At 43.3% G+C, this 17,802-nt stretch overlaps 1 protein-coding gene across 2 annotated transcripts; it reads left to right on the top strand.

The window, feature by feature from the left end:
* Window positions 1-638: 638 nt before the first annotated feature.
* On the top strand, window positions 639-17,536 carry LOC309335012 (transmembrane protease serine 12-like). 2 transcript variants are annotated; one of them, XM_081849889.1, is made up of 6 exons: window positions 639-1,053; window positions 2,792-2,996; window positions 4,353-4,618; window positions 6,641-6,786; window positions 7,871-8,113; window positions 11,642-11,767. In XM_081849889.1, exons 1-5 carry the CDS (start codon window positions 957-959, stop codon window positions 8,108-8,110), a joined length of 954 nt encoding a protein of 317 aa, XP_081706015.1. In that variant the 5' UTR covers window positions 639-956; the 3' UTR covers window positions 8,111-8,113; window positions 11,642-11,767. The 2 variants fall into 2 exon arrangements, with proteins under 2 accessions (XP_081706015.1, XP_081706014.1); XM_081849888.1 differs by lacking the exons at window positions 639-1,053; window positions 2,792-2,996; window positions 4,353-4,618; window positions 6,641-6,786; window positions 7,871-8,113 and adding exons at window positions 9,230-9,393; window positions 13,582-13,847; window positions 15,922-16,067; window positions 17,263-17,536 and having other exon boundaries at window positions 11,642-11,843.
* Window positions 17,537-17,802: the final 266 nt, after the last annotated feature.

Below are 17,802 nucleotides of genomic sequence, written 5' to 3'. Positions count from 1 at the left end.
CCAGGTGAACTTCGCCACATTTCACAGACTTAATTAATTAGCAGCAGCAGCAAAACCACACCCATCAAGAAAATGCGTAAGGGCCATTAGCCTGACATGAAGATGACAGTTACAGATAGGTAGCCGTGTTGGTCTGCCATAGTCAAAACAAAATAAAAAAATTCCTTCCAGTAGCACCTTAAAGACCAACTAAGTTAGTTCTAGGTATGAGCTTTCGTGTGCTGAAGAAGTGTGCATGCACACGAAAGCTCATACCTAGAACTAACTTAGTTGGTCTTTAAGGTGCTACTGGAAGGAATTTTTTATTTTGTTATGAAGATGACAGTTTTATTTATCTATTTATCTATTTAAAGGTGGTGTGCTTTGTGTGTGTATATATATATAAATAAATATATATATATATATATATATATATATATATATATATATTATTACAAAGCACACCACCTTTCCTCCTGATAGGTACCGTATTTTTCGCTCTATAACACGCACCCGACCATAACACGCACATAGTTTTTAGAGGAGGAAAATCCGTAGGCATGCCACCCATAGGCATTCCCTCCATAACACGCACAGCCATTTCCCCTTACTTTTTAGGAGGAAAAAAGTGAGTGTTATGGTGCAAAAAATACGGTACTCTGAATGTTGCAAAAGCCAGCTTTCCCCAACTCGCTGTTAATACGCAAGTTCTGCACCTGAACCCTGCCAGCTAGTTATTATAAGAACTGCTGAAGGATTGGGGTCGGTATTTAAAATACTTTGTTCTTCCCCTGGTGCCCGGGTCCCGCGCCCCCTTTTCCCTGCGCAGGCTTCCGTCTCCCACAAAGACAACCTGCCGAAAACGCTTGAGCGTGAGGCCGCCGCGCGCCCCGTCACGTGACGCTCCCAGCGTCGCTCCGGCCGAGGAGCGGGAAAGGCGGCGGGTTGGCCGCCATTTTTTTCTCCCTCGAGGGACGATGCGGCGTAGGCTTCGCCCCGCGCTCTCACTGGCTCTGCTCGTGCTGCTGTATGGACCACCGCCAGGAGCCCGACCCTCCGGGGTCCCTACACACGGTGAGCCCCCGTTCCCGCGAAGTGCGGCGCCGGCGTCGAAACCCTTTGTGGGCCAGGCGGGTTCCCTCACATTTGAGCGCTCGGGCGCCGTCACGGCCGAAGCTAGTAACTGCGCCTGCGCGTTGGAGTACGCGTCACCCTTTCTGAACTACGACTCCCGGCAGACTCCAGTACAAAGCAGGTGGCGTTTCGGGTGTCAGATGCGAAGGCGCGATCCTTCACGTGGGAGTCACGTGTGCGATATTCGGCGGGCGACGGATTTGCACGCGGTGTTTTGCATAGAGTTTGAGGCACGTGGAGCTGCTTGTGAGAGTCCATTTCTAGGCAGAGGGACGGGGAATTGCCGTAGTTAAGGTTTAAGTCGCAGCGGAAAGATGTTTCTGAAGCGCGTCTCTGCACGGACACGCTTTTTGCAAAGGACACCATTAAGCCGTGTTACGTGTCGGCATTTGTCCTAATTTGCCCAAGTTCGGAGAGAAGCGCACGTCAGCGGCAGCACCCACTTTGAGGTGCTGTTTCAAGGGTGCGGCTTCCACAGCCTCTGGGCTTTTGTGCAAGGACAGTGTGATGATCTTAACCATGTGATCATAACCCGGTTTATCTTGACGTTACATTGATAGCAGGCATTTTTTGTGAGGGGGGGGGATGAAGTGTATGCCAATCAGTATGATGTAGCCTGTTAGCGTTGAACTGTGGCTGGGGAGGGGATGCGGGTGGCGCTGTGGGTTAAGCCACAGAGCCTAGGGCTTGCCGATCAGAAGGTGGGCGGTTCGAATCCCCGCGACGGGGTGAGCTTCCGTTGCTCGGTCCCTGCTCCTGCCAACCTAGCAGTTCGAAAGCACGTCAGAGTGCAAGTAGATAAATAGGTATCGCTCCGGCGGGAAGGTAAACGGTGTTTCCATGCGCTGCTCTGGTTCGCCAGAAGCGGCTTAGTCATGCTGGCCACACTACACGGAAGCTGTATGCCAGCTCCCTCAGCCAGTAAAGCGAGATGAGCGCCGCAACCCCAGAGCTGTCCGCGACTTGACCTAATGTTCAGGGGTCCCTTTACCTTTATGGCTGGGGAGACCTGAGTTCAAATAGACACCAAGAGAGTAATCTTAAGGAGTTAATGGAATTGGACTGACCAAGCTGAGTGAAGCTCCATGTTCAGCCCTAAAAATGGACAGCCTATGTTGAACTTGGAGCTTCACTCAGCTTGGTCAGTCAAGTACCATTAACTCCTTATACTTAAGATATATAGTCCAACTCCTCCATGAATTGACCAGCTGACCTGGAGATCCACTGGATTTTAATTTGCACATCCCTGTGGATCTTGGTTTGGATTGTCCCCTAAGCCACCAAGCTCCCTGAGCATGACAATGCTGTTATGTGGATAACATAAGGAGGGAAGACTATGAATACTGCCCTAATACTGAATAAATTGTATTATATAAACAAAGCACATGGATTATGCTGTCTTTTGAACATTGGGATATCATCCTGCAAGTATGTGTCCTTTTATTCTGAGAATCAAAGAAGCTGTGAGATTATTTTGGATTCACTTCTGATAACAAGGGATGGTGAGTCAAAATGGGTTTGCTTCAGCTCTCCAACAGGTGGCCTGTTTAGGGAATTGCTGTACTGAAACAAACAGTTTAAAGCAGTGGCTCTAAGCATTTTGTTGGATGCAGATTGTATTTTATGGAACACTTACATACATTGCATCTCACCAATATAACTGTGTGGTTTTTTTTAGGTTGTGGAACAAGGCCTCTTATAGATGAGAAAAAAACTGGGACTCAGATAGTAGGTGAACATGAGGCTCAGCTCGGGGCATGGCCATGGCTTGTTAGTCTTCAAATTTACCGTGTTTTTCAAGGCGGGTATCGTCATAGATGTTGTGGATCTTTAATTAGTAACGACTTAGTATTGACAGCAGCACACTGCATTAAAGAATGGGTGTATGTATCTTTATATTTTATCTTGTCCATTTTAGATATAATGGGGAAAATGTGTGGGTTCTTTTTTTTTCTTGGTTGCTTGGCTATAGCCTGTCTTGATTTCAGTATTCTGTGCACATTGTTTTGGTAGGCTTCTCACAAATCTTAAATAATATCAATTTATGAATACAGTTTCCGAAAACACTCAGAGTAAGCTATGTTTAAATCATGGGTCCAGTGCTTTAGAATTACTGCATACTGTATAAGAATGTATTTTACGCTATTTGAGATTTTTGTATACTTTACAAGTTACTTACTCTGCTGCCAGGGGTGTTGTGTGGTACCTTCAATTGTCCATGTTATCCAAGTGATGTGTCATCTCATGAAGACCTGTGTAATTGATCCAGTGCCATCAGTTCAACACTATCTTAAATAATACTCAATCTTTCTTACATTTTCCAAAAGGAATAAGGATGGCGGGTTACACTGGATCTGAAGCGTGAGATTTAGAACTTAAAGATGCACAAGTTCTGAATGGTGATTCATACAACCATCTTGAAGAACTTCCATGCGGGGGGGGGGGGGCGTTTATTGATTTCACTGGACCTTATGAAGGTGTAGCTACACATGGTGATTCAACAACTTCACCACCAGTATGTGAGGTTACTAGGCAGCTTAGCTTATACATGGCACTCAGCACTTACCCCATCCTGCCAGGTTCTTATACTGTGTTTCAAGGGTGATTCTGGACTTTGAACAGCAGTTTCCCATACCAAATAACTGTTTATGAAGCTTCACTCACTCAATTTCAAAAAACTTACCATGCAGCATGAGACAACTGCTGCTCAATAAACACAAGGTTAAATTACCTGTTGAGCACATAGAACTTGCTCTGATTCTGATTATAGTTTCCATGAGGAATTACAATGGCACCTCGGTTCTCAAACGTAATCCGTTCTGTAAGACCATTTGACTTCTGAAACATTTGATAACTGAGGTGCAAAGGGCTGGCTGCAAGTTCAAAGAAGAAAATTGAATTGGAAAACATGCAGCAGAAGCTGTTTGACTTCCAAGGCGTGTTTGAAAACGGAAGCATTTACTTCTGGGTTTTCGGTGTTTGGGTTCTGAAAGGTTTGTCAACGGAGATGTTTGAGAACCGAGGTACCACTTTATTGCAGTCATAAAATCAATCCCCTGCTGAATGAAAAGCCAGTTATAACATTGCTATTTGTATGGAATAGTTTGCCAAAATAATTTCAATAATTTCAAGTGGAATTATTACTGCATGTTTTGAACTTTCTTATGGTGTTGTTCAAAGTTAAAATTCTCTTAAGCAGCAATTATGTATTAACCATACAAGGGTTTTTTTTCTCCTAGGAACCCAGAGTACTGGAGAGTTGTGATTGGCTTGCATCAGCTTTATAAACGTCATTCTCATACTATAAATCGCCGGGTGAGAGACATTGTGGTCCATTCTCATTTCAAAGTGAACAGCTATGACAATGACATTGCCTTATTTGAATTAATAAAGTTTGTCGAATACGATGACTATATTCAGCCCATCTGCTTACCTGACATTCCTCTTCTAGTGACAGACAAGAACCCATGTTATATAAGTGGATGGGGGGAAAAAGAGGAGAAAGGTAAATCTTTTGTTTCTGTCCCTTCTGAATAATCTAATATTAGTTTAGTGCAATGTTTCCCAAACTTGGGTCTCCAGCTATTTTCGGACTTTAATTCCCATCATCCCTGACCACTGGTCTTGATACCTAGGGATGATAGGAGTTGTAGTCCAAAAACAGCTGGAGATCCAAGTTTGGGAAACACTGTTTTAGTGAACACAGAAAGCTTTGTTGATATCAATACATTAAGGTTTATATCACCTGAGGAAAACCTGGTTTCGCTTGCTGCTGGCTGTCAGGATGATACATAAATTTATTGAAGTTCAGTTTTGTTCCTAGTCTCATTATTGACTGGGCAATGTTTTTTTGGGGGGGTGGGTGGAACCCCAAATCCTTAAAAAAGCCAAACAATTAAAAACTGGGGGCAGGGATTGAACATGTGGACTCTGTGGCCCCACCTAAACTCAACCACCATCAGTCTCTGCAGTGTTGTCACTGTACACATCCTGTACACATGTACACATCCTGTACACATGTACACGCTGTACACATCCTGTACTCTTTCTGCCCTGAAGTGCATCCATTTGGAACTTAGTCTTGAAAGGAGGCATTCTCAGCATACCTGCAGCCCAGCAGATAACTTTGAAGTCTGGTTTCTATCTGGATTTTCACTGTGTCCATTTGTTAGTAGGTATCTTTTGCAGGTGCCAGAGGGTGCTTGCAGGTGCAATGGTGTCCCCCACAGATGTAGCCCACGGCCAGCAATTATACCACAAATTGTACTTGCTTACAACTTAACCTCCTCACACGCACACTTTTACATGATCTTTCATCCCAAATCCAGGTGGGGTGGGTGGAGTGCCTAGGAACAGATGCCCAAAATTGTCCTGGTCCTGTATTGCCTTATGAAACATCTCAGCCTTATTATACTGCTAGAAGTCTCCTCCTGTGGTTGACCCTTGTCTGTTTGTTGCTTATATCAGTAGCTGGCAGGATGTGTTAAAGTGGGAAATTGTGGACTCCTGATTCAGTAGGGGCAAGAATGATTCCGTTGCTAATGACTTTGGAGGTGTAGCCCTGTTTCCTAGCACCATTTGTTGTTGTTGTTTAGTCGTTTAGTCGTGTCCGACTCTTCGTGACCCCATGGACCAGAGCATGCCAGGCACTCCTGTCTTCCACTGCCTCCCGCAGTTTGGTCAGACTTATGCTTGTATCACTGCGAGAGGCTAAGTTACAGGGAACCAGGCAGAGGGCCTTCTCGGTAGTAGCGCCCGCCCTGTGGAATGCCCTCCCATCAGATGTCAAAGCGATAAACAACTACCTGACATTCAGAAGACATCTGAAGGCAGCCCTGTTCAGGGAAGTTTTTAATATGTGACATTTTAGTGTATTTTCATCTCTGTTGGAAGCCGCCCAGAGTGGCTGGGGAGACCCAGCCGGATGGGCGGGGTACAAATAATAAATTATTATTATTATTATTATTCGAGAACAAACAAGCACCATTACAAATGATTATTTTCTCTGATGTCTGAGAAGTATATCCAATCTTTCCTACGGCCTCTAGAATATCCTCAAAGGTACCATAGAATTGCACTGTATTAATGTATGAATTGTTATCCATATGCATGATGTGGTCTCGACTTATTGCACCATCTTTACCCCCAGGCACACAGGCTGCTCACTTAAAGATTGCATCATTGGAAAGATATAAAAGGAAAGTACCACAGTAAAGAAAAAGAAAAATACAGCAGCCTGCCAATCTCATGTACTGTTAACAAAATAAAAAATAATAACCCCCACAGGTCACACAGTATGACAGTCACGCAAGGATAAATGAGATCACATCTACAGTTTCATGTTTTAGCTGACAAAATTTTCTGTTTCTCCAAAATGTTAGAAGGGATTCTAAGCCTTGTTTGATAACACATGTAGATTCTGCACAAGGGGATGAAGGTCTTCTGCATCAGGCTTATTACATTTGTAGTGGACCCAGAAGGTTGAACACAAACATACTTCCAGTAATACTTTGTGTTTTCTTTACAGGTGATTTGAAATATATATTACAAGAATCTCAGGTAGACATTATACCACTGTACATCTGTGCCAGACATCCCTGGTATTCGGGGCATGGAATATCACGGGATGTAATTTGTGCTGACTCTGCAAGCGGACACGAAAACACCTGTCAGGTAAAACAGAGATATTTCCACTGTAAACCACGTTGCCAACAGATGCTGTCATGTGGCTTGCTTAGACAAATTATATTAAATTGTAGGATGTCAAAGTAGCACTAAGTAAATTTACAAAATAAAAATTAAGATTACATTGTGTGATAAAATAGACAATAGAGACATCCATGTAAAATTCAAGTGAGATAATATTGTTTGTGAACGTGCTCTCAGCACTGTAAAAATTTAGAACACACACAAGTTCTTGTCTGCAGATTCATAGACTTAAAAAGGGTGGGGAGGAGAGGGGACGTGAAGGGGGAAAGGGCAACTACTTTTTTGTACTATAGATATGGAAAGAAACTGATTCCAGTTGTGGTTGAAAACGTGTTACCATTAATACCAATTTTTCATCAAATATAATTATAGTAAGCTCACAACTTGTGCACATTCAGTTTTATGTATGTGGCAAAAAATAAAAAGGGGATGGGGTTCCAGGGAAAATGATTTTGGCCGCCCCACCTGCTAATGAACCCAGCAGGTTTTGACCGTACGCAATTTTGGCTTTAAGCGTGATCCCTGGAATGTAACCCCCACATAAGTTGCAGACCTTCTTTAGCTGAGTGGTGAAAGGGTAAGATTAGAGGAGCCATATTTTTTTTTTCTAATTTGAACACTTGTACCACTTTGCTTCCAAACAAAAAAGCAACGTGAAAGCAAAAAGGGGTGTGTTTGTCTTTCACATAATCTGCGCATCACCATCACCACCACCATGTTATGAGAGCTAAGAATTGTTAGAACATATTGTATTCTTAGGATTTTCGCTTGATTTTAAGTCTTAAGTTTATTGACCATGTAGCTGGACTTTTCAGAACACATGATAAGGTTTTGTAAGCAACTTACCTGCAGGTACTATAACCCAGCTAAAGTGAGATTACCCAATCAAAGATTTCAAGATTTATCTGTGTTTCCTAGAAAAGCATTGTTTTCTTTTGACATGAAATGCACTGTTCAGACTGATTAGTTTACAGTCCCTCTGCATACTAAAACTTTAAAATACAATAAGCAACACTAAAATTTTCATTTTATATTTTTCATGTTCCAGGGGGACAGTGGTGGACCTTTGATGTGCTATTTCCCAAATGTTTCCAAATATTATTTGATAGGAATCACCATCTCAAGCGTTAGCTGTGGCCAGCAAAAGTATCCAGGAATCTATCTTGGTACAAGTCATTTTTCAGACTGGATAGTTTCACATCTACGTGGTAAAACCAGCACTGTGAACATTAAGTGTGTCTTGATCTTTTTGACTGTGAAGTGGGTAATCGTTCACCTTGTTCTATAAAAGGTAAAGTTCCTCAAAAACCCCACAACTGATTTTAATATATTTAACAATACCAACCCATTAGTCAGCTGTTGGTTTGTTATTTAAATTCAATCAACCCTAACTGAAAATATTTGTTCTTAATCTGAAAAGAAATAGTCATAAGGCAATTTAGTACCTATTTAGTTGACAGTAAGCTTCACTGAATTCAGTGGGAATCAGTTCTGACTAGATGTAGGATTGCACTGTTATTAGTGCATTTAAAAATATATAATTTGTATAAGGATTATTATTATTTTGATAAAGCAAAGAAGTTGATGTTTACCATTAGTACAATTAGTGATCTGTGAAATCTTACGTGACAATTTTGTTTGCAAATAGCATGGTGGGGACCATTTTTCAGCAGGAGGTGGGGCTTCATTTTTAGAGGTAGCCTTTGGGGAACTGCAGACAGGATGGGGCCAAAGCCAAATACACACACTGAGTGGCTGAGCTGGGGTTTCTTCATTTTCTTTCCCTCCACCTCCTCCCAATGGCTAGAGTCCTCACCATTTCATTTCACTTTGGAGCGAGCCATGGAATAAGAGGGATGACTGAAGGAGGTTGGTGGAGCGAAGTGAACACATATGAATTATGGGATGGAACATTGCGATTGGGCAGACAGATCAGACTCTTGAGTAGAGGTTCCCTATCTTTGGCGTGTAGGGCTCAGTAAATTAGAATCTGAGTAGAGGTTCCCAGTGGCGTAGCGTGGGTTGTCAGCACCCGGGGCAAGGCAAGTAATTTGCGCCCCCTAACCCGTGGATTTGCGCCCCCTAACCCGTGGATTTGCCCTAACCCCAGATGTTGCGCCCGGTGCGGCCGGCCCCCCCTGCACCCCCCACGCTACGCCACTGGAGGTTCCCCATCTCTAGCCCCCTTCCTTGCAAGTGCTTCCCATTGCACACCTCTCCCTATTTTCCAAGCGTCTTCCTACATTTACTGGGGAGAAATTCGCATACACCAAAGAGAAAATGCGCAGGGAAGCACGATTTCATAAAACGATAAAGGGAAAATGATGGCAAAGGGAAGTGGGGAATGAAAACGCGGTGAAATGTGATTGAGAAGCCTCGAGCGCGGCCGCTTCCTGCCAATCATGTGCCGTTTATGTGACGTCAGGGGGCGGGGAAAGAGCCGCCCGCCGTTTTCCTTGACGATGCGGTGGCGGCTCCTCTCTCGCCCCTCAGCCGCTTCCTTGGTGGCGGCGCTAGTGCTGCTGTGCGAGGCTCCGCCGGGGGTCCAGCCCTCTGTCATCCCTACGAAAGGTGGGCCCGGCTGCCCGGCTTTGGCGTCGAGGAAGCCGGCCTCGGGCAAGGTTCCCCTCACACCAGGGCGTCCCGAAGGCCGGCAGAGGCCGCTCTTACTACTGCGCTTGCGCGAGACGTCCTCGTCCGGGTGGGAGGCGGGAGGGCAAGCAGAAAGCTCTCCGAACTACGAGTCCCGGCAGCCACCGGGCCACGTCCGCAGAAGGCGACTTCTACGCTATATTTGAAAGCGGCGCGCGCGCCCTAGCGGGGACGCCGCCCACGTTGCTGGGCCGTGTGCGTCTGCCGTGAGGGTTCGCTCGGGCGGAGGGCAGAGCAGCGAAGCCCCTGGCCCTTCCTCCCCTCCGCTGGCAAACGGCGCTGGGCGTAGTTGGCGGAGTCGAAAAGCCACGGGGCCCACGGCTGGTATCTGCGAACGAGATTGCATGGGTGTTGTTGTTTTTTTTTGGGGGGGGGTTAAATCTAGCGGGGAGGGTTCCGTTGTTGAAGTAGCCAGGCCAGCGGGTGGGTCAGGCCAGTGGCCTGGAGTGAGGAGGACAGTGGGAGAGAGTGGATTGTGAGCTGGGCTAGAAGCAGGCAGAAGAGGGAGAGCCCCGCCTGGTTCCAGCTTGAACCCAAGGCTGGGGCTACGGGAGAAGAAAACCCTTCTGGGGTGTTAATGCTTGTGAGCCCCTCCATCTTGGGCCCAGGTTAAATACAGTGGTACCTCGGGTTACGTACGCTTCAAGTTACATACGCTTCAGGTTACAGACTCTGCTAACCCAGAAATAGTGTTTCAAGTTAAGAACTTTGCTTCAGGATGAGAACAAAAAACGTGCTACGGCAGCAGCAGGAGGCCCCATTAGCTAAAGTGGTGCTTCAGGTTAAGAACAGTTTCAGGTTAAGAACGGACCTCCGGAACGAATTAAGTACTTAAGCTTCATTAAGCTCTGTTCCGGAGCCCCGTTCGCATCCAGAAGCAAACGGTAACTAGTGACGGCATGTCTGCGCGCGCGTCGCTTTTCGCCATTTCTGCGCATGCGCGGGATGGTATTTTGAGCGTATGTGCGAGCAGCGAAACCAGGAAGTAACACGCTCCGTTACTTCCGGGTTGCCCTGGAGCACAACTCGAACACGTTCAACATGAAGCATATTCAACCCGAGGTATGACTGTACAGTGGTGCCTCACAAGACGAAAAGAATCCGTTCCGCGACTCTCTTCATCTAGCGGTTTTTTCGTCTTGCGAAGCAAGCCCATTGACGGCTTAGCGGATTAGTGCTTTTAGCGGCTTAGCGGATAAGCGGCTTAGAAAGGGGGGGGAAGGGGGGGAACCGCAGGAACTCGCAAGACATTTTCGTCTTGCGAAGCAAGCCCATAGGAAATTTGTTTTGCGAAGCACCTCCAAAACGGAAAACTCTTTCGTCTAGCGAGTTTTCCGTCTTGCGAGGCATTCGTCTTGTGGGGCACCACTGTATATGTATATGGTGCCTGAACTGAGTTCCAGGGAGTTCCAGCTGAGAAAAAAAGCCCCGCCCTCAAAACACCACACAGGCTCCTGTATCCCTCATTCCAAGGAAACCGAACCCTGGGTAAAGAGAGGGAATCCTGCACAGCTCGAAAGTTGGGGTGGCAATTAATGCCCATTTTTCTCCCAGTCTCATTCCTTTTAGCATTACAGTTCAGTTTTACCTTCCTAATCTCTTTAACACTGAATTGCCTCAAATGGCATATTGTTAGCAATGAAAATAACATCCTTTTACTTTAATATCAAATAATGAAAACAAAACATGATCTACTTGCTTATTCATGTATTTCTGATGCTTGTTTACCAAATGTGTCTCATGCAGTAAACATACACAAACCATTTCTCTTTTAAAGACCTTATTGCTCTTTTTCTCTTAATGTTAGAAATTAAGTCCTCTAACACTGCAGGATAATGCACTTCATATCCTTTTTCAATTCCTTTAAAAATAATTTAAAAATAATTACGTTTCGGGGGGGGGCATGGAAAAGTGCAACACAGTCTTCATTAAGTTATGCTATCTGTTTAATCTTACTTTGAATTTCACTCTTTATCTCCTAAAAATATCGTTTGACTTCTTTTTTCTGAATAAAATTAAGTAAAGTTTAGAACAGTCTTTGCATGCTTATCTGAGTTCTTCACCAGAAGGAATATTGCTCCTTTGCCACATTTTATCTGAATGCCGCATTTAATGAGGCACTTAACAAGCATGACTTTTCACTAGTTTAACTGTGTTTTGTTTCTAGCTTGTGGAACAAGGCCTATTGTGGATGAGATACCAGCAGGGTCTCGGATTGTAGGTGGACATGATGCTCAACTTGGAGCATGGCCTTGGCAAGTCAGTCTTCAAGTTTTCCACTTTGGCATAGGATATCAGCATATGTGTGGTGGATCTTTAATTAACCACAACTCAGTGCTGACAGCAGCACACTGCATTAAAGAGTGGACGTATGTATCCTTTGATTCTGAAAGTTTTCCTATCAATTTTAGGTGAAAGAAAAATATGCAAATACATTGGCTGAACTTGAAAAAATCTGTAAGACAATTAAATATTTGTACATTATTTGTGAATCCATCTTGTCTCCCTGAACTGGTTTGTCAGACTAGACTGCAAAGGTACTGCTTAGAAAGTTATGGCATGCGTTTGTTGCATCTGCTGCAGTTTGCCTGGGAAAAAATACCAACCTGTTCATGATGATGCTTTATTATTTGTCCTTTTAAATTCTGCTTTGCAATATTGATCATGCTCACCCTTATAACAATTCTGAATAGTCAGCTTAGTCTAAAACAAAATAACTTGCCCTGGCTGTATAAAGAGTATATAGCAGAAAAGAGGATGATTCCACATTTTCCTGATAATCTTTTTTATTCAGTGAACTACACTGGTTCTCATTGCTCTTAACATTGCACTCACGTTTTTTATTTTGCTCACATTGTTTTGTCCTCTTCAAGCATTCATAATTTGACTGAAGTAAGCTTGGGAAGGGGAAGAGTGCATTAGCATTTATCACACAAGTATAAGACGCTTCCTCTGACAGTTGCCCTGGAACTCATAGAGGGTGGTAGGTTTATTTTGGGGCTGGGGACAGACAGCTAGCAGGCTCTCCCCTTCTCCTATGCTTACTTTAGCCACTTTTGGAATACCTGAAGAGGGCTATAGTACTATAGCACAAAATACGCATAATTGTCTTGTTACCATCAGCAAGAGTTGCATTCAAGTACATTAATAATGATTTTAAAGTAAATAATAGGTGTAGTGATGGTAAAGTTGGCACTCTAACCCACTGCCCCTGCTGCAGTCCAAATCTGGATTGAGTGCCACCATGCCTGCTATTTACATGGATTTTAAAAACCTCCCATTCATGCCAATGGAAACTATTCTAATAATATTGGCCATGGTTTCTAGTAAGCAGCTTGGAATAGCCATACCCATATGGATTCACAAGCCACTTGCATAGCTTCTCTCACTTTCAAGAGGTCAGCAGTTTAGGCTTGGACAGCTGCTGCTCAAGAAGCTGCTTTGGGAACACACACTTATTTATGCCATTCTTTGGCTATGAACCTTACCTTCCGAGTTGCTGTGATTATTTTAATTTCCAAAAAGAACAGCTATTGATGATTCTGAGTAGAATTTGCATAGGCAGTAATTGGCATGTGAAAAGCAGCCTTCTGCTGAATGGCTCAGATAGGAAAAGTATTTGCACTCATTATTAAGCACAGTAATTTTGTCAGCCGGATAGTTCAGTTGGTTAGAACATGGTGCTGATAACACAAAGGTTGCGGGTTTGATCCCCGTAAGGGACGGCTGCATATCCCTGCATTGCAGAGGTTTGGACTAGATCTTCAGGGTCTCTTCCAACTCCATGATTCTATTGTACTGTATCATTGTAAGATTCCAAGTTTGCTTGAGGACAATTCTTGAATTTAATTGAATTATTGCTGTTGCACACGTTACGAATTTGTTTTAAGAAGTATTACTCTTATCTGGACATAATATATTTGTTACTTGTTATATTTATGTTATCATTTGGAGCAATCTCAGCCATTCTCTCATCGTCTGATCAGAGTCTGGTTGCATGCTTAATGGTTTTGCAGGGGATGTGAAGGAAGAGACAACTCTCAAGTCTCAGTCTGTAAAGTTGCAATTTTATAGTGATAATTGACTTCACAAAGGATTTTATTCTAGGTTCCCCGAGTTTTGGAAGGCTGTGTTGGGACTGCATCATCTTTATAGGTACCAGCCTTATACTGTGAAGAGCCGGATCAGGGCTATCATTATGCACTCCGATTTCCAGGAGAAAACCTTTGAAAATGATATTGCCTTGTTTAAATTAATGGACTCTATCAGATTCAATGATTATATTCAGCCCATCTGCTTACCTGAGGCTCCGCTTCTTATGACCAATGAGACTTCATGTTATATAAGTGGTTGGGGGAAAACGCTGGAGAGAGGTAAGTCTATACTTTTCTTTTGTTGTTGTTGCCAGCAGTGAGAAAATAAACTTGGATTTAGCCTGCATGTTATTTGCAGTGGATGGAAGTGATCTAGGAAAAGTTTGCTTTGAAGGTAGAGCTATGCAAATTCTTGGCCCCTTCAGTGAGAGGTCCTTACATAGCTTTAGGAGGTAATGGAGCTAAATAAAAACAAGATTTACAATCCAAAAACCCATTGAAGTGGGAATATTGCCCTCCTCTGCCGAAAACATACGCAGAAGATGGAAGGTTATCCCCAGACTCTGTTGATAATGAATTGCTACTTCTGGGAGTCAAAGATACTGCTGCCACTTCACTACAACAGCAAGACAACTTTTGGGTGTACAGTATATGTATCTCTATCCAGTGAAGAGAATAAACATTCACAGCAAGTCCAGTGTTCCTACCTTCTTTAGTAAGAATTTTGGATGGATGCTATCCAGCCATGAGACTGAAAACAACGGCACCCCTAGTGAGGTACTTTTCTGTGAACAATTGTACAAAGCACTGCTTGTTAGATCTCCCACGTACTGAACTGATATTTTCAGTTTAAAGCACTGAACAACAGAAGAGATGTCCCAAATGGAGAGATATCTTAGCAAAGTTGTGCTTCATGCACTAGGCAGATAATATGCCTTTACGAACCTTGGCAAAATGTCCTTGAAACTTTTTCTGGTAGTGGAACAAAACGAACAACCCCACTTGCTCAGCAAATGTGCCACAAATAGAAACATAGAAAATTGCCTTGCGCTAGGTCAAACTATTTGTTTCCCATGTCCATTATTGCCTTCTCTGACTGGCAAAAACTTTGCCGGGTGCCTGGCAAAGATCTTTCTTGAATCACCTGCCTTTGCCTAGAGGTGCCAGGAATTGAACATAGGATCTTGTGCAGGCGCTACCACTGAGCTGCTGGATGAATGTTGCAGCCAGTTGTCAGTACAACAAAATCGTTCACAATGCTGTAAAAGCCTTATCACCTTATAAACCAGGAAATTATTTGCATAGTCTTACCTTCAAAGCTGGTGGGAAGAGTAAACCTACTTCAGAATAACCACTTCTAGTTGTAGTCAAGTAAGTTTAGTGATTTCAGGTAAGTTTCTTTGCTGTAAGTGCATTTGGGGCTATTTCGAACATTGCTTAGAGGATGTGCTAGAGAATGGCAAGCTAGGAGTCACAGTTCTCTGCTTGGCATACCTGGGTGATACAACAATTTGTCACATTCATACATTATGTTTAAACATATACTAAAACTTCATAGGTACCTTGGGTTACATACGCTTCAGGTTACAGACTCCACTAGCCCAGAAATAGTGCTTCAGGTTAAGAACTTTGCTTCAGGATAAGAACAGAAATCGTGCTCTGGCGGCGCGGCGGCAGCAGGAGGCCCCATTAGCTAAAGTGGTGCTTCAGGTTAAGAACGGACCTCCGGAACGAATTAAGTACTTAACCCGAGGTACCACTGTACAATCTTAACCACTGCAATGTGTGAAATAGCTCTTCCTTTCCCTGTGACCTGTTTGTAGCAAACAGTCCCACAAGTCCGCTTTTGTCTGTCTGCAATAACGATGTAAAGTTCAACTTTACTTATCATGTAAATAGAATGAGCAAACTGGGAGGATCCTGACTGACAACTTAATGCAGTGCTGGGATTAGTTCTGGTGATGGTAATATTCCTCCAGTCACACTGACTACCCACTTTGAAGATTGTGCTGCTGGAAAGATGAAAGGAGAATAGGGCACACTCAAGGATTAAGGATAGTATATTCAAAGCTTCGTATGCACCGGGGGGGGGGTCTGTGTTAGCTGCTGAACAGTATTCGTTACAACCTCAAGGTGCTGGAAGGGTTCTTAAGCTTCATTTTGGCAACAATTGTAGATTATCTTAGTTCTGCACAGGAGATTTAGAAAATCTAGTGCCCAGTGCACTAGATTTAGGAAAACTACTGGCCCAAGAGTTGCCAATATATAAAGCCCTTTTGTGTATTGCTGTGCATATCAGGCAATATTAAACAAAAATAAGCATACTTCCAGCTTTGTCTTGTTTTCCTTACAGGTGGGAAAAGACGTGTATTACAAGAAGCTGAAGTAGACATTATTCCAATGCAGCTCTGCAATAGGAATGACTGGTATGGAGGGGCACTCAAAAAAGAAGACATGCTTTGTGCTGGCTCTGAAAGTGGAGGTGTTGACACTTGTCAGGTAAAGATGTCAGGATGTGTATATCATTTTAAGACATGACGTATCACTGTATACTGTGGGTGTTAGGTCAAGTTATTGTTTTGTCCCTTAATAAATAGCAGTAACACTAAAGCAGTTAGGAAACCCAAGACATTCCTTGAATTCTGAGTTAGAATTCTATTCCTCTGTCTGTTTCATGATTATATAAAACCTCATAAGGAATACGCAGAATGCAATCAAAGCATAGAAATTGGTATATGGTACTTCATGTGATAAAATAAGACATTAAGGGTGACACTGTAAACGCCAAGCAATACCTTAATTTCATACTCTTACTAGTTTTTTTATTAAAGAATTTTCATACTTAGCAAGGGTGCATACATCTGTTTTCAATTCAGAGTCCTTTCTCACTTTTGGTGTCAGAAAGAAGGGAGGTAGTGATTTTTCATTCTTTTGCTTAGTGTATGTGCAGTGTGTTTGTGCCAGTGTTACAAGGATAGGTTTTTTGATTATGTGTTTGTTTTTGTTGACGGTGTGAGAGGTTTGAGAGCCCAGGGCATGGTTAGTTGCATTTAGTTGATTGCAGTGAGTTTTGTTTGTGTGTGAGGGGTGTGTGTGTTGGTTACATATGTAATAAAGGGAGTGGGGCAAAGCCATCCTCTCTTGTTTGCCCCTATTAGTTTCAGTTTGCTGCTTAGCTTTTATAGTAGGGCTGTTTTCCAATATAGTTTGGTACCAGTGGTCCATGTTTACTCCTGACAGGTCCCGCCAGTGTCTAGTTATGACTCTGCTGAGAGCAAGTGGCTTATGAGTTCTTTGTAGTGTGAGTGTGCGTTGTTGTCTTGGAGTGGCTTCTAATACCTGTTTTATTAGTATGCATATTTCTTGTAGGACTGATGTCCAAAAGGGTTGGATTTGGCGGCAGTTTTAATCTGAAATCTTAGGCACAGTACTGCGCTTAGAGCTCAGAAACTACTTGCACTAATGAAATTCCTTGTCGCAAAACACACTTAGAAAAATGAGTTTCGAATGCTGTCTAAAATTAAGGCTCGGTGGTGGTGAAAAAGTCAGAATATTTATTTTCAGTTGGATCATTTGCACCACTTTTGACAGTTCATGAGACGTAACACCGATTGGGCCACAATTTTCTGCAGCCTAAAGCTTAACAATAACAAAAGAAACACTCATATCCTCATTTTTATTTTTCATGTTCCAGGGAGACAGTGGTGGACCACTTATGTGCTATTTCCCAGATGCCACCAAATATTACCTGATAGGAGTCACAAGCTTTGGCCTTGGCTGTGGCCGACCAACATTTCCAGGAGTCTATATACGTACAGCTCGTTTCAGGAGCTGGATACAATCGCAAGCTATTTTATTTGACAAAACCATCACTATGACCACACCATGTATTCTCATCTTTTTAACTGTGGGATTGGTAATCATCCACAGTGTTCTATAAAGAAGCAAATTATCTTATTGTTCAGGAATGATGTCCGATTCCTTTTAAAATTTATTGGCTTATACTCAGTTGTGTTCCTCTACACATGGAATAATCTAGCACAGACTTCCATGAACAGAAGGGTGGAGGGAGATGATTTCCACTGACTTCCCCTTCTTTTTGTAACACCACAGGGAGGAGGGGGAGAGCTTTGGAGGAACACAGGGAGGGTGGTGTGAGGAAGAGAATTTGCAAAAGTCACCTCTGCCCTGCCCCCCACCCCCAGTTTCTGTTCCAAATAACCTTGTGTCAGCA

Source organism: Podarcis erhardii (genome assembly GCF_964252035.2).
Source record: "Podarcis erhardii genome assembly, chromosome: 2".
In the NCBI taxonomy this organism is placed as follows: Eukaryota; Metazoa; Chordata; class Lepidosauria; order Squamata; family Lacertidae; genus Podarcis; species Podarcis erhardii.
The sequence above is the reverse complement of the archived record's forward strand: the minus strand, read 5'-3'. Positions and strand labels throughout refer to the sequence as shown.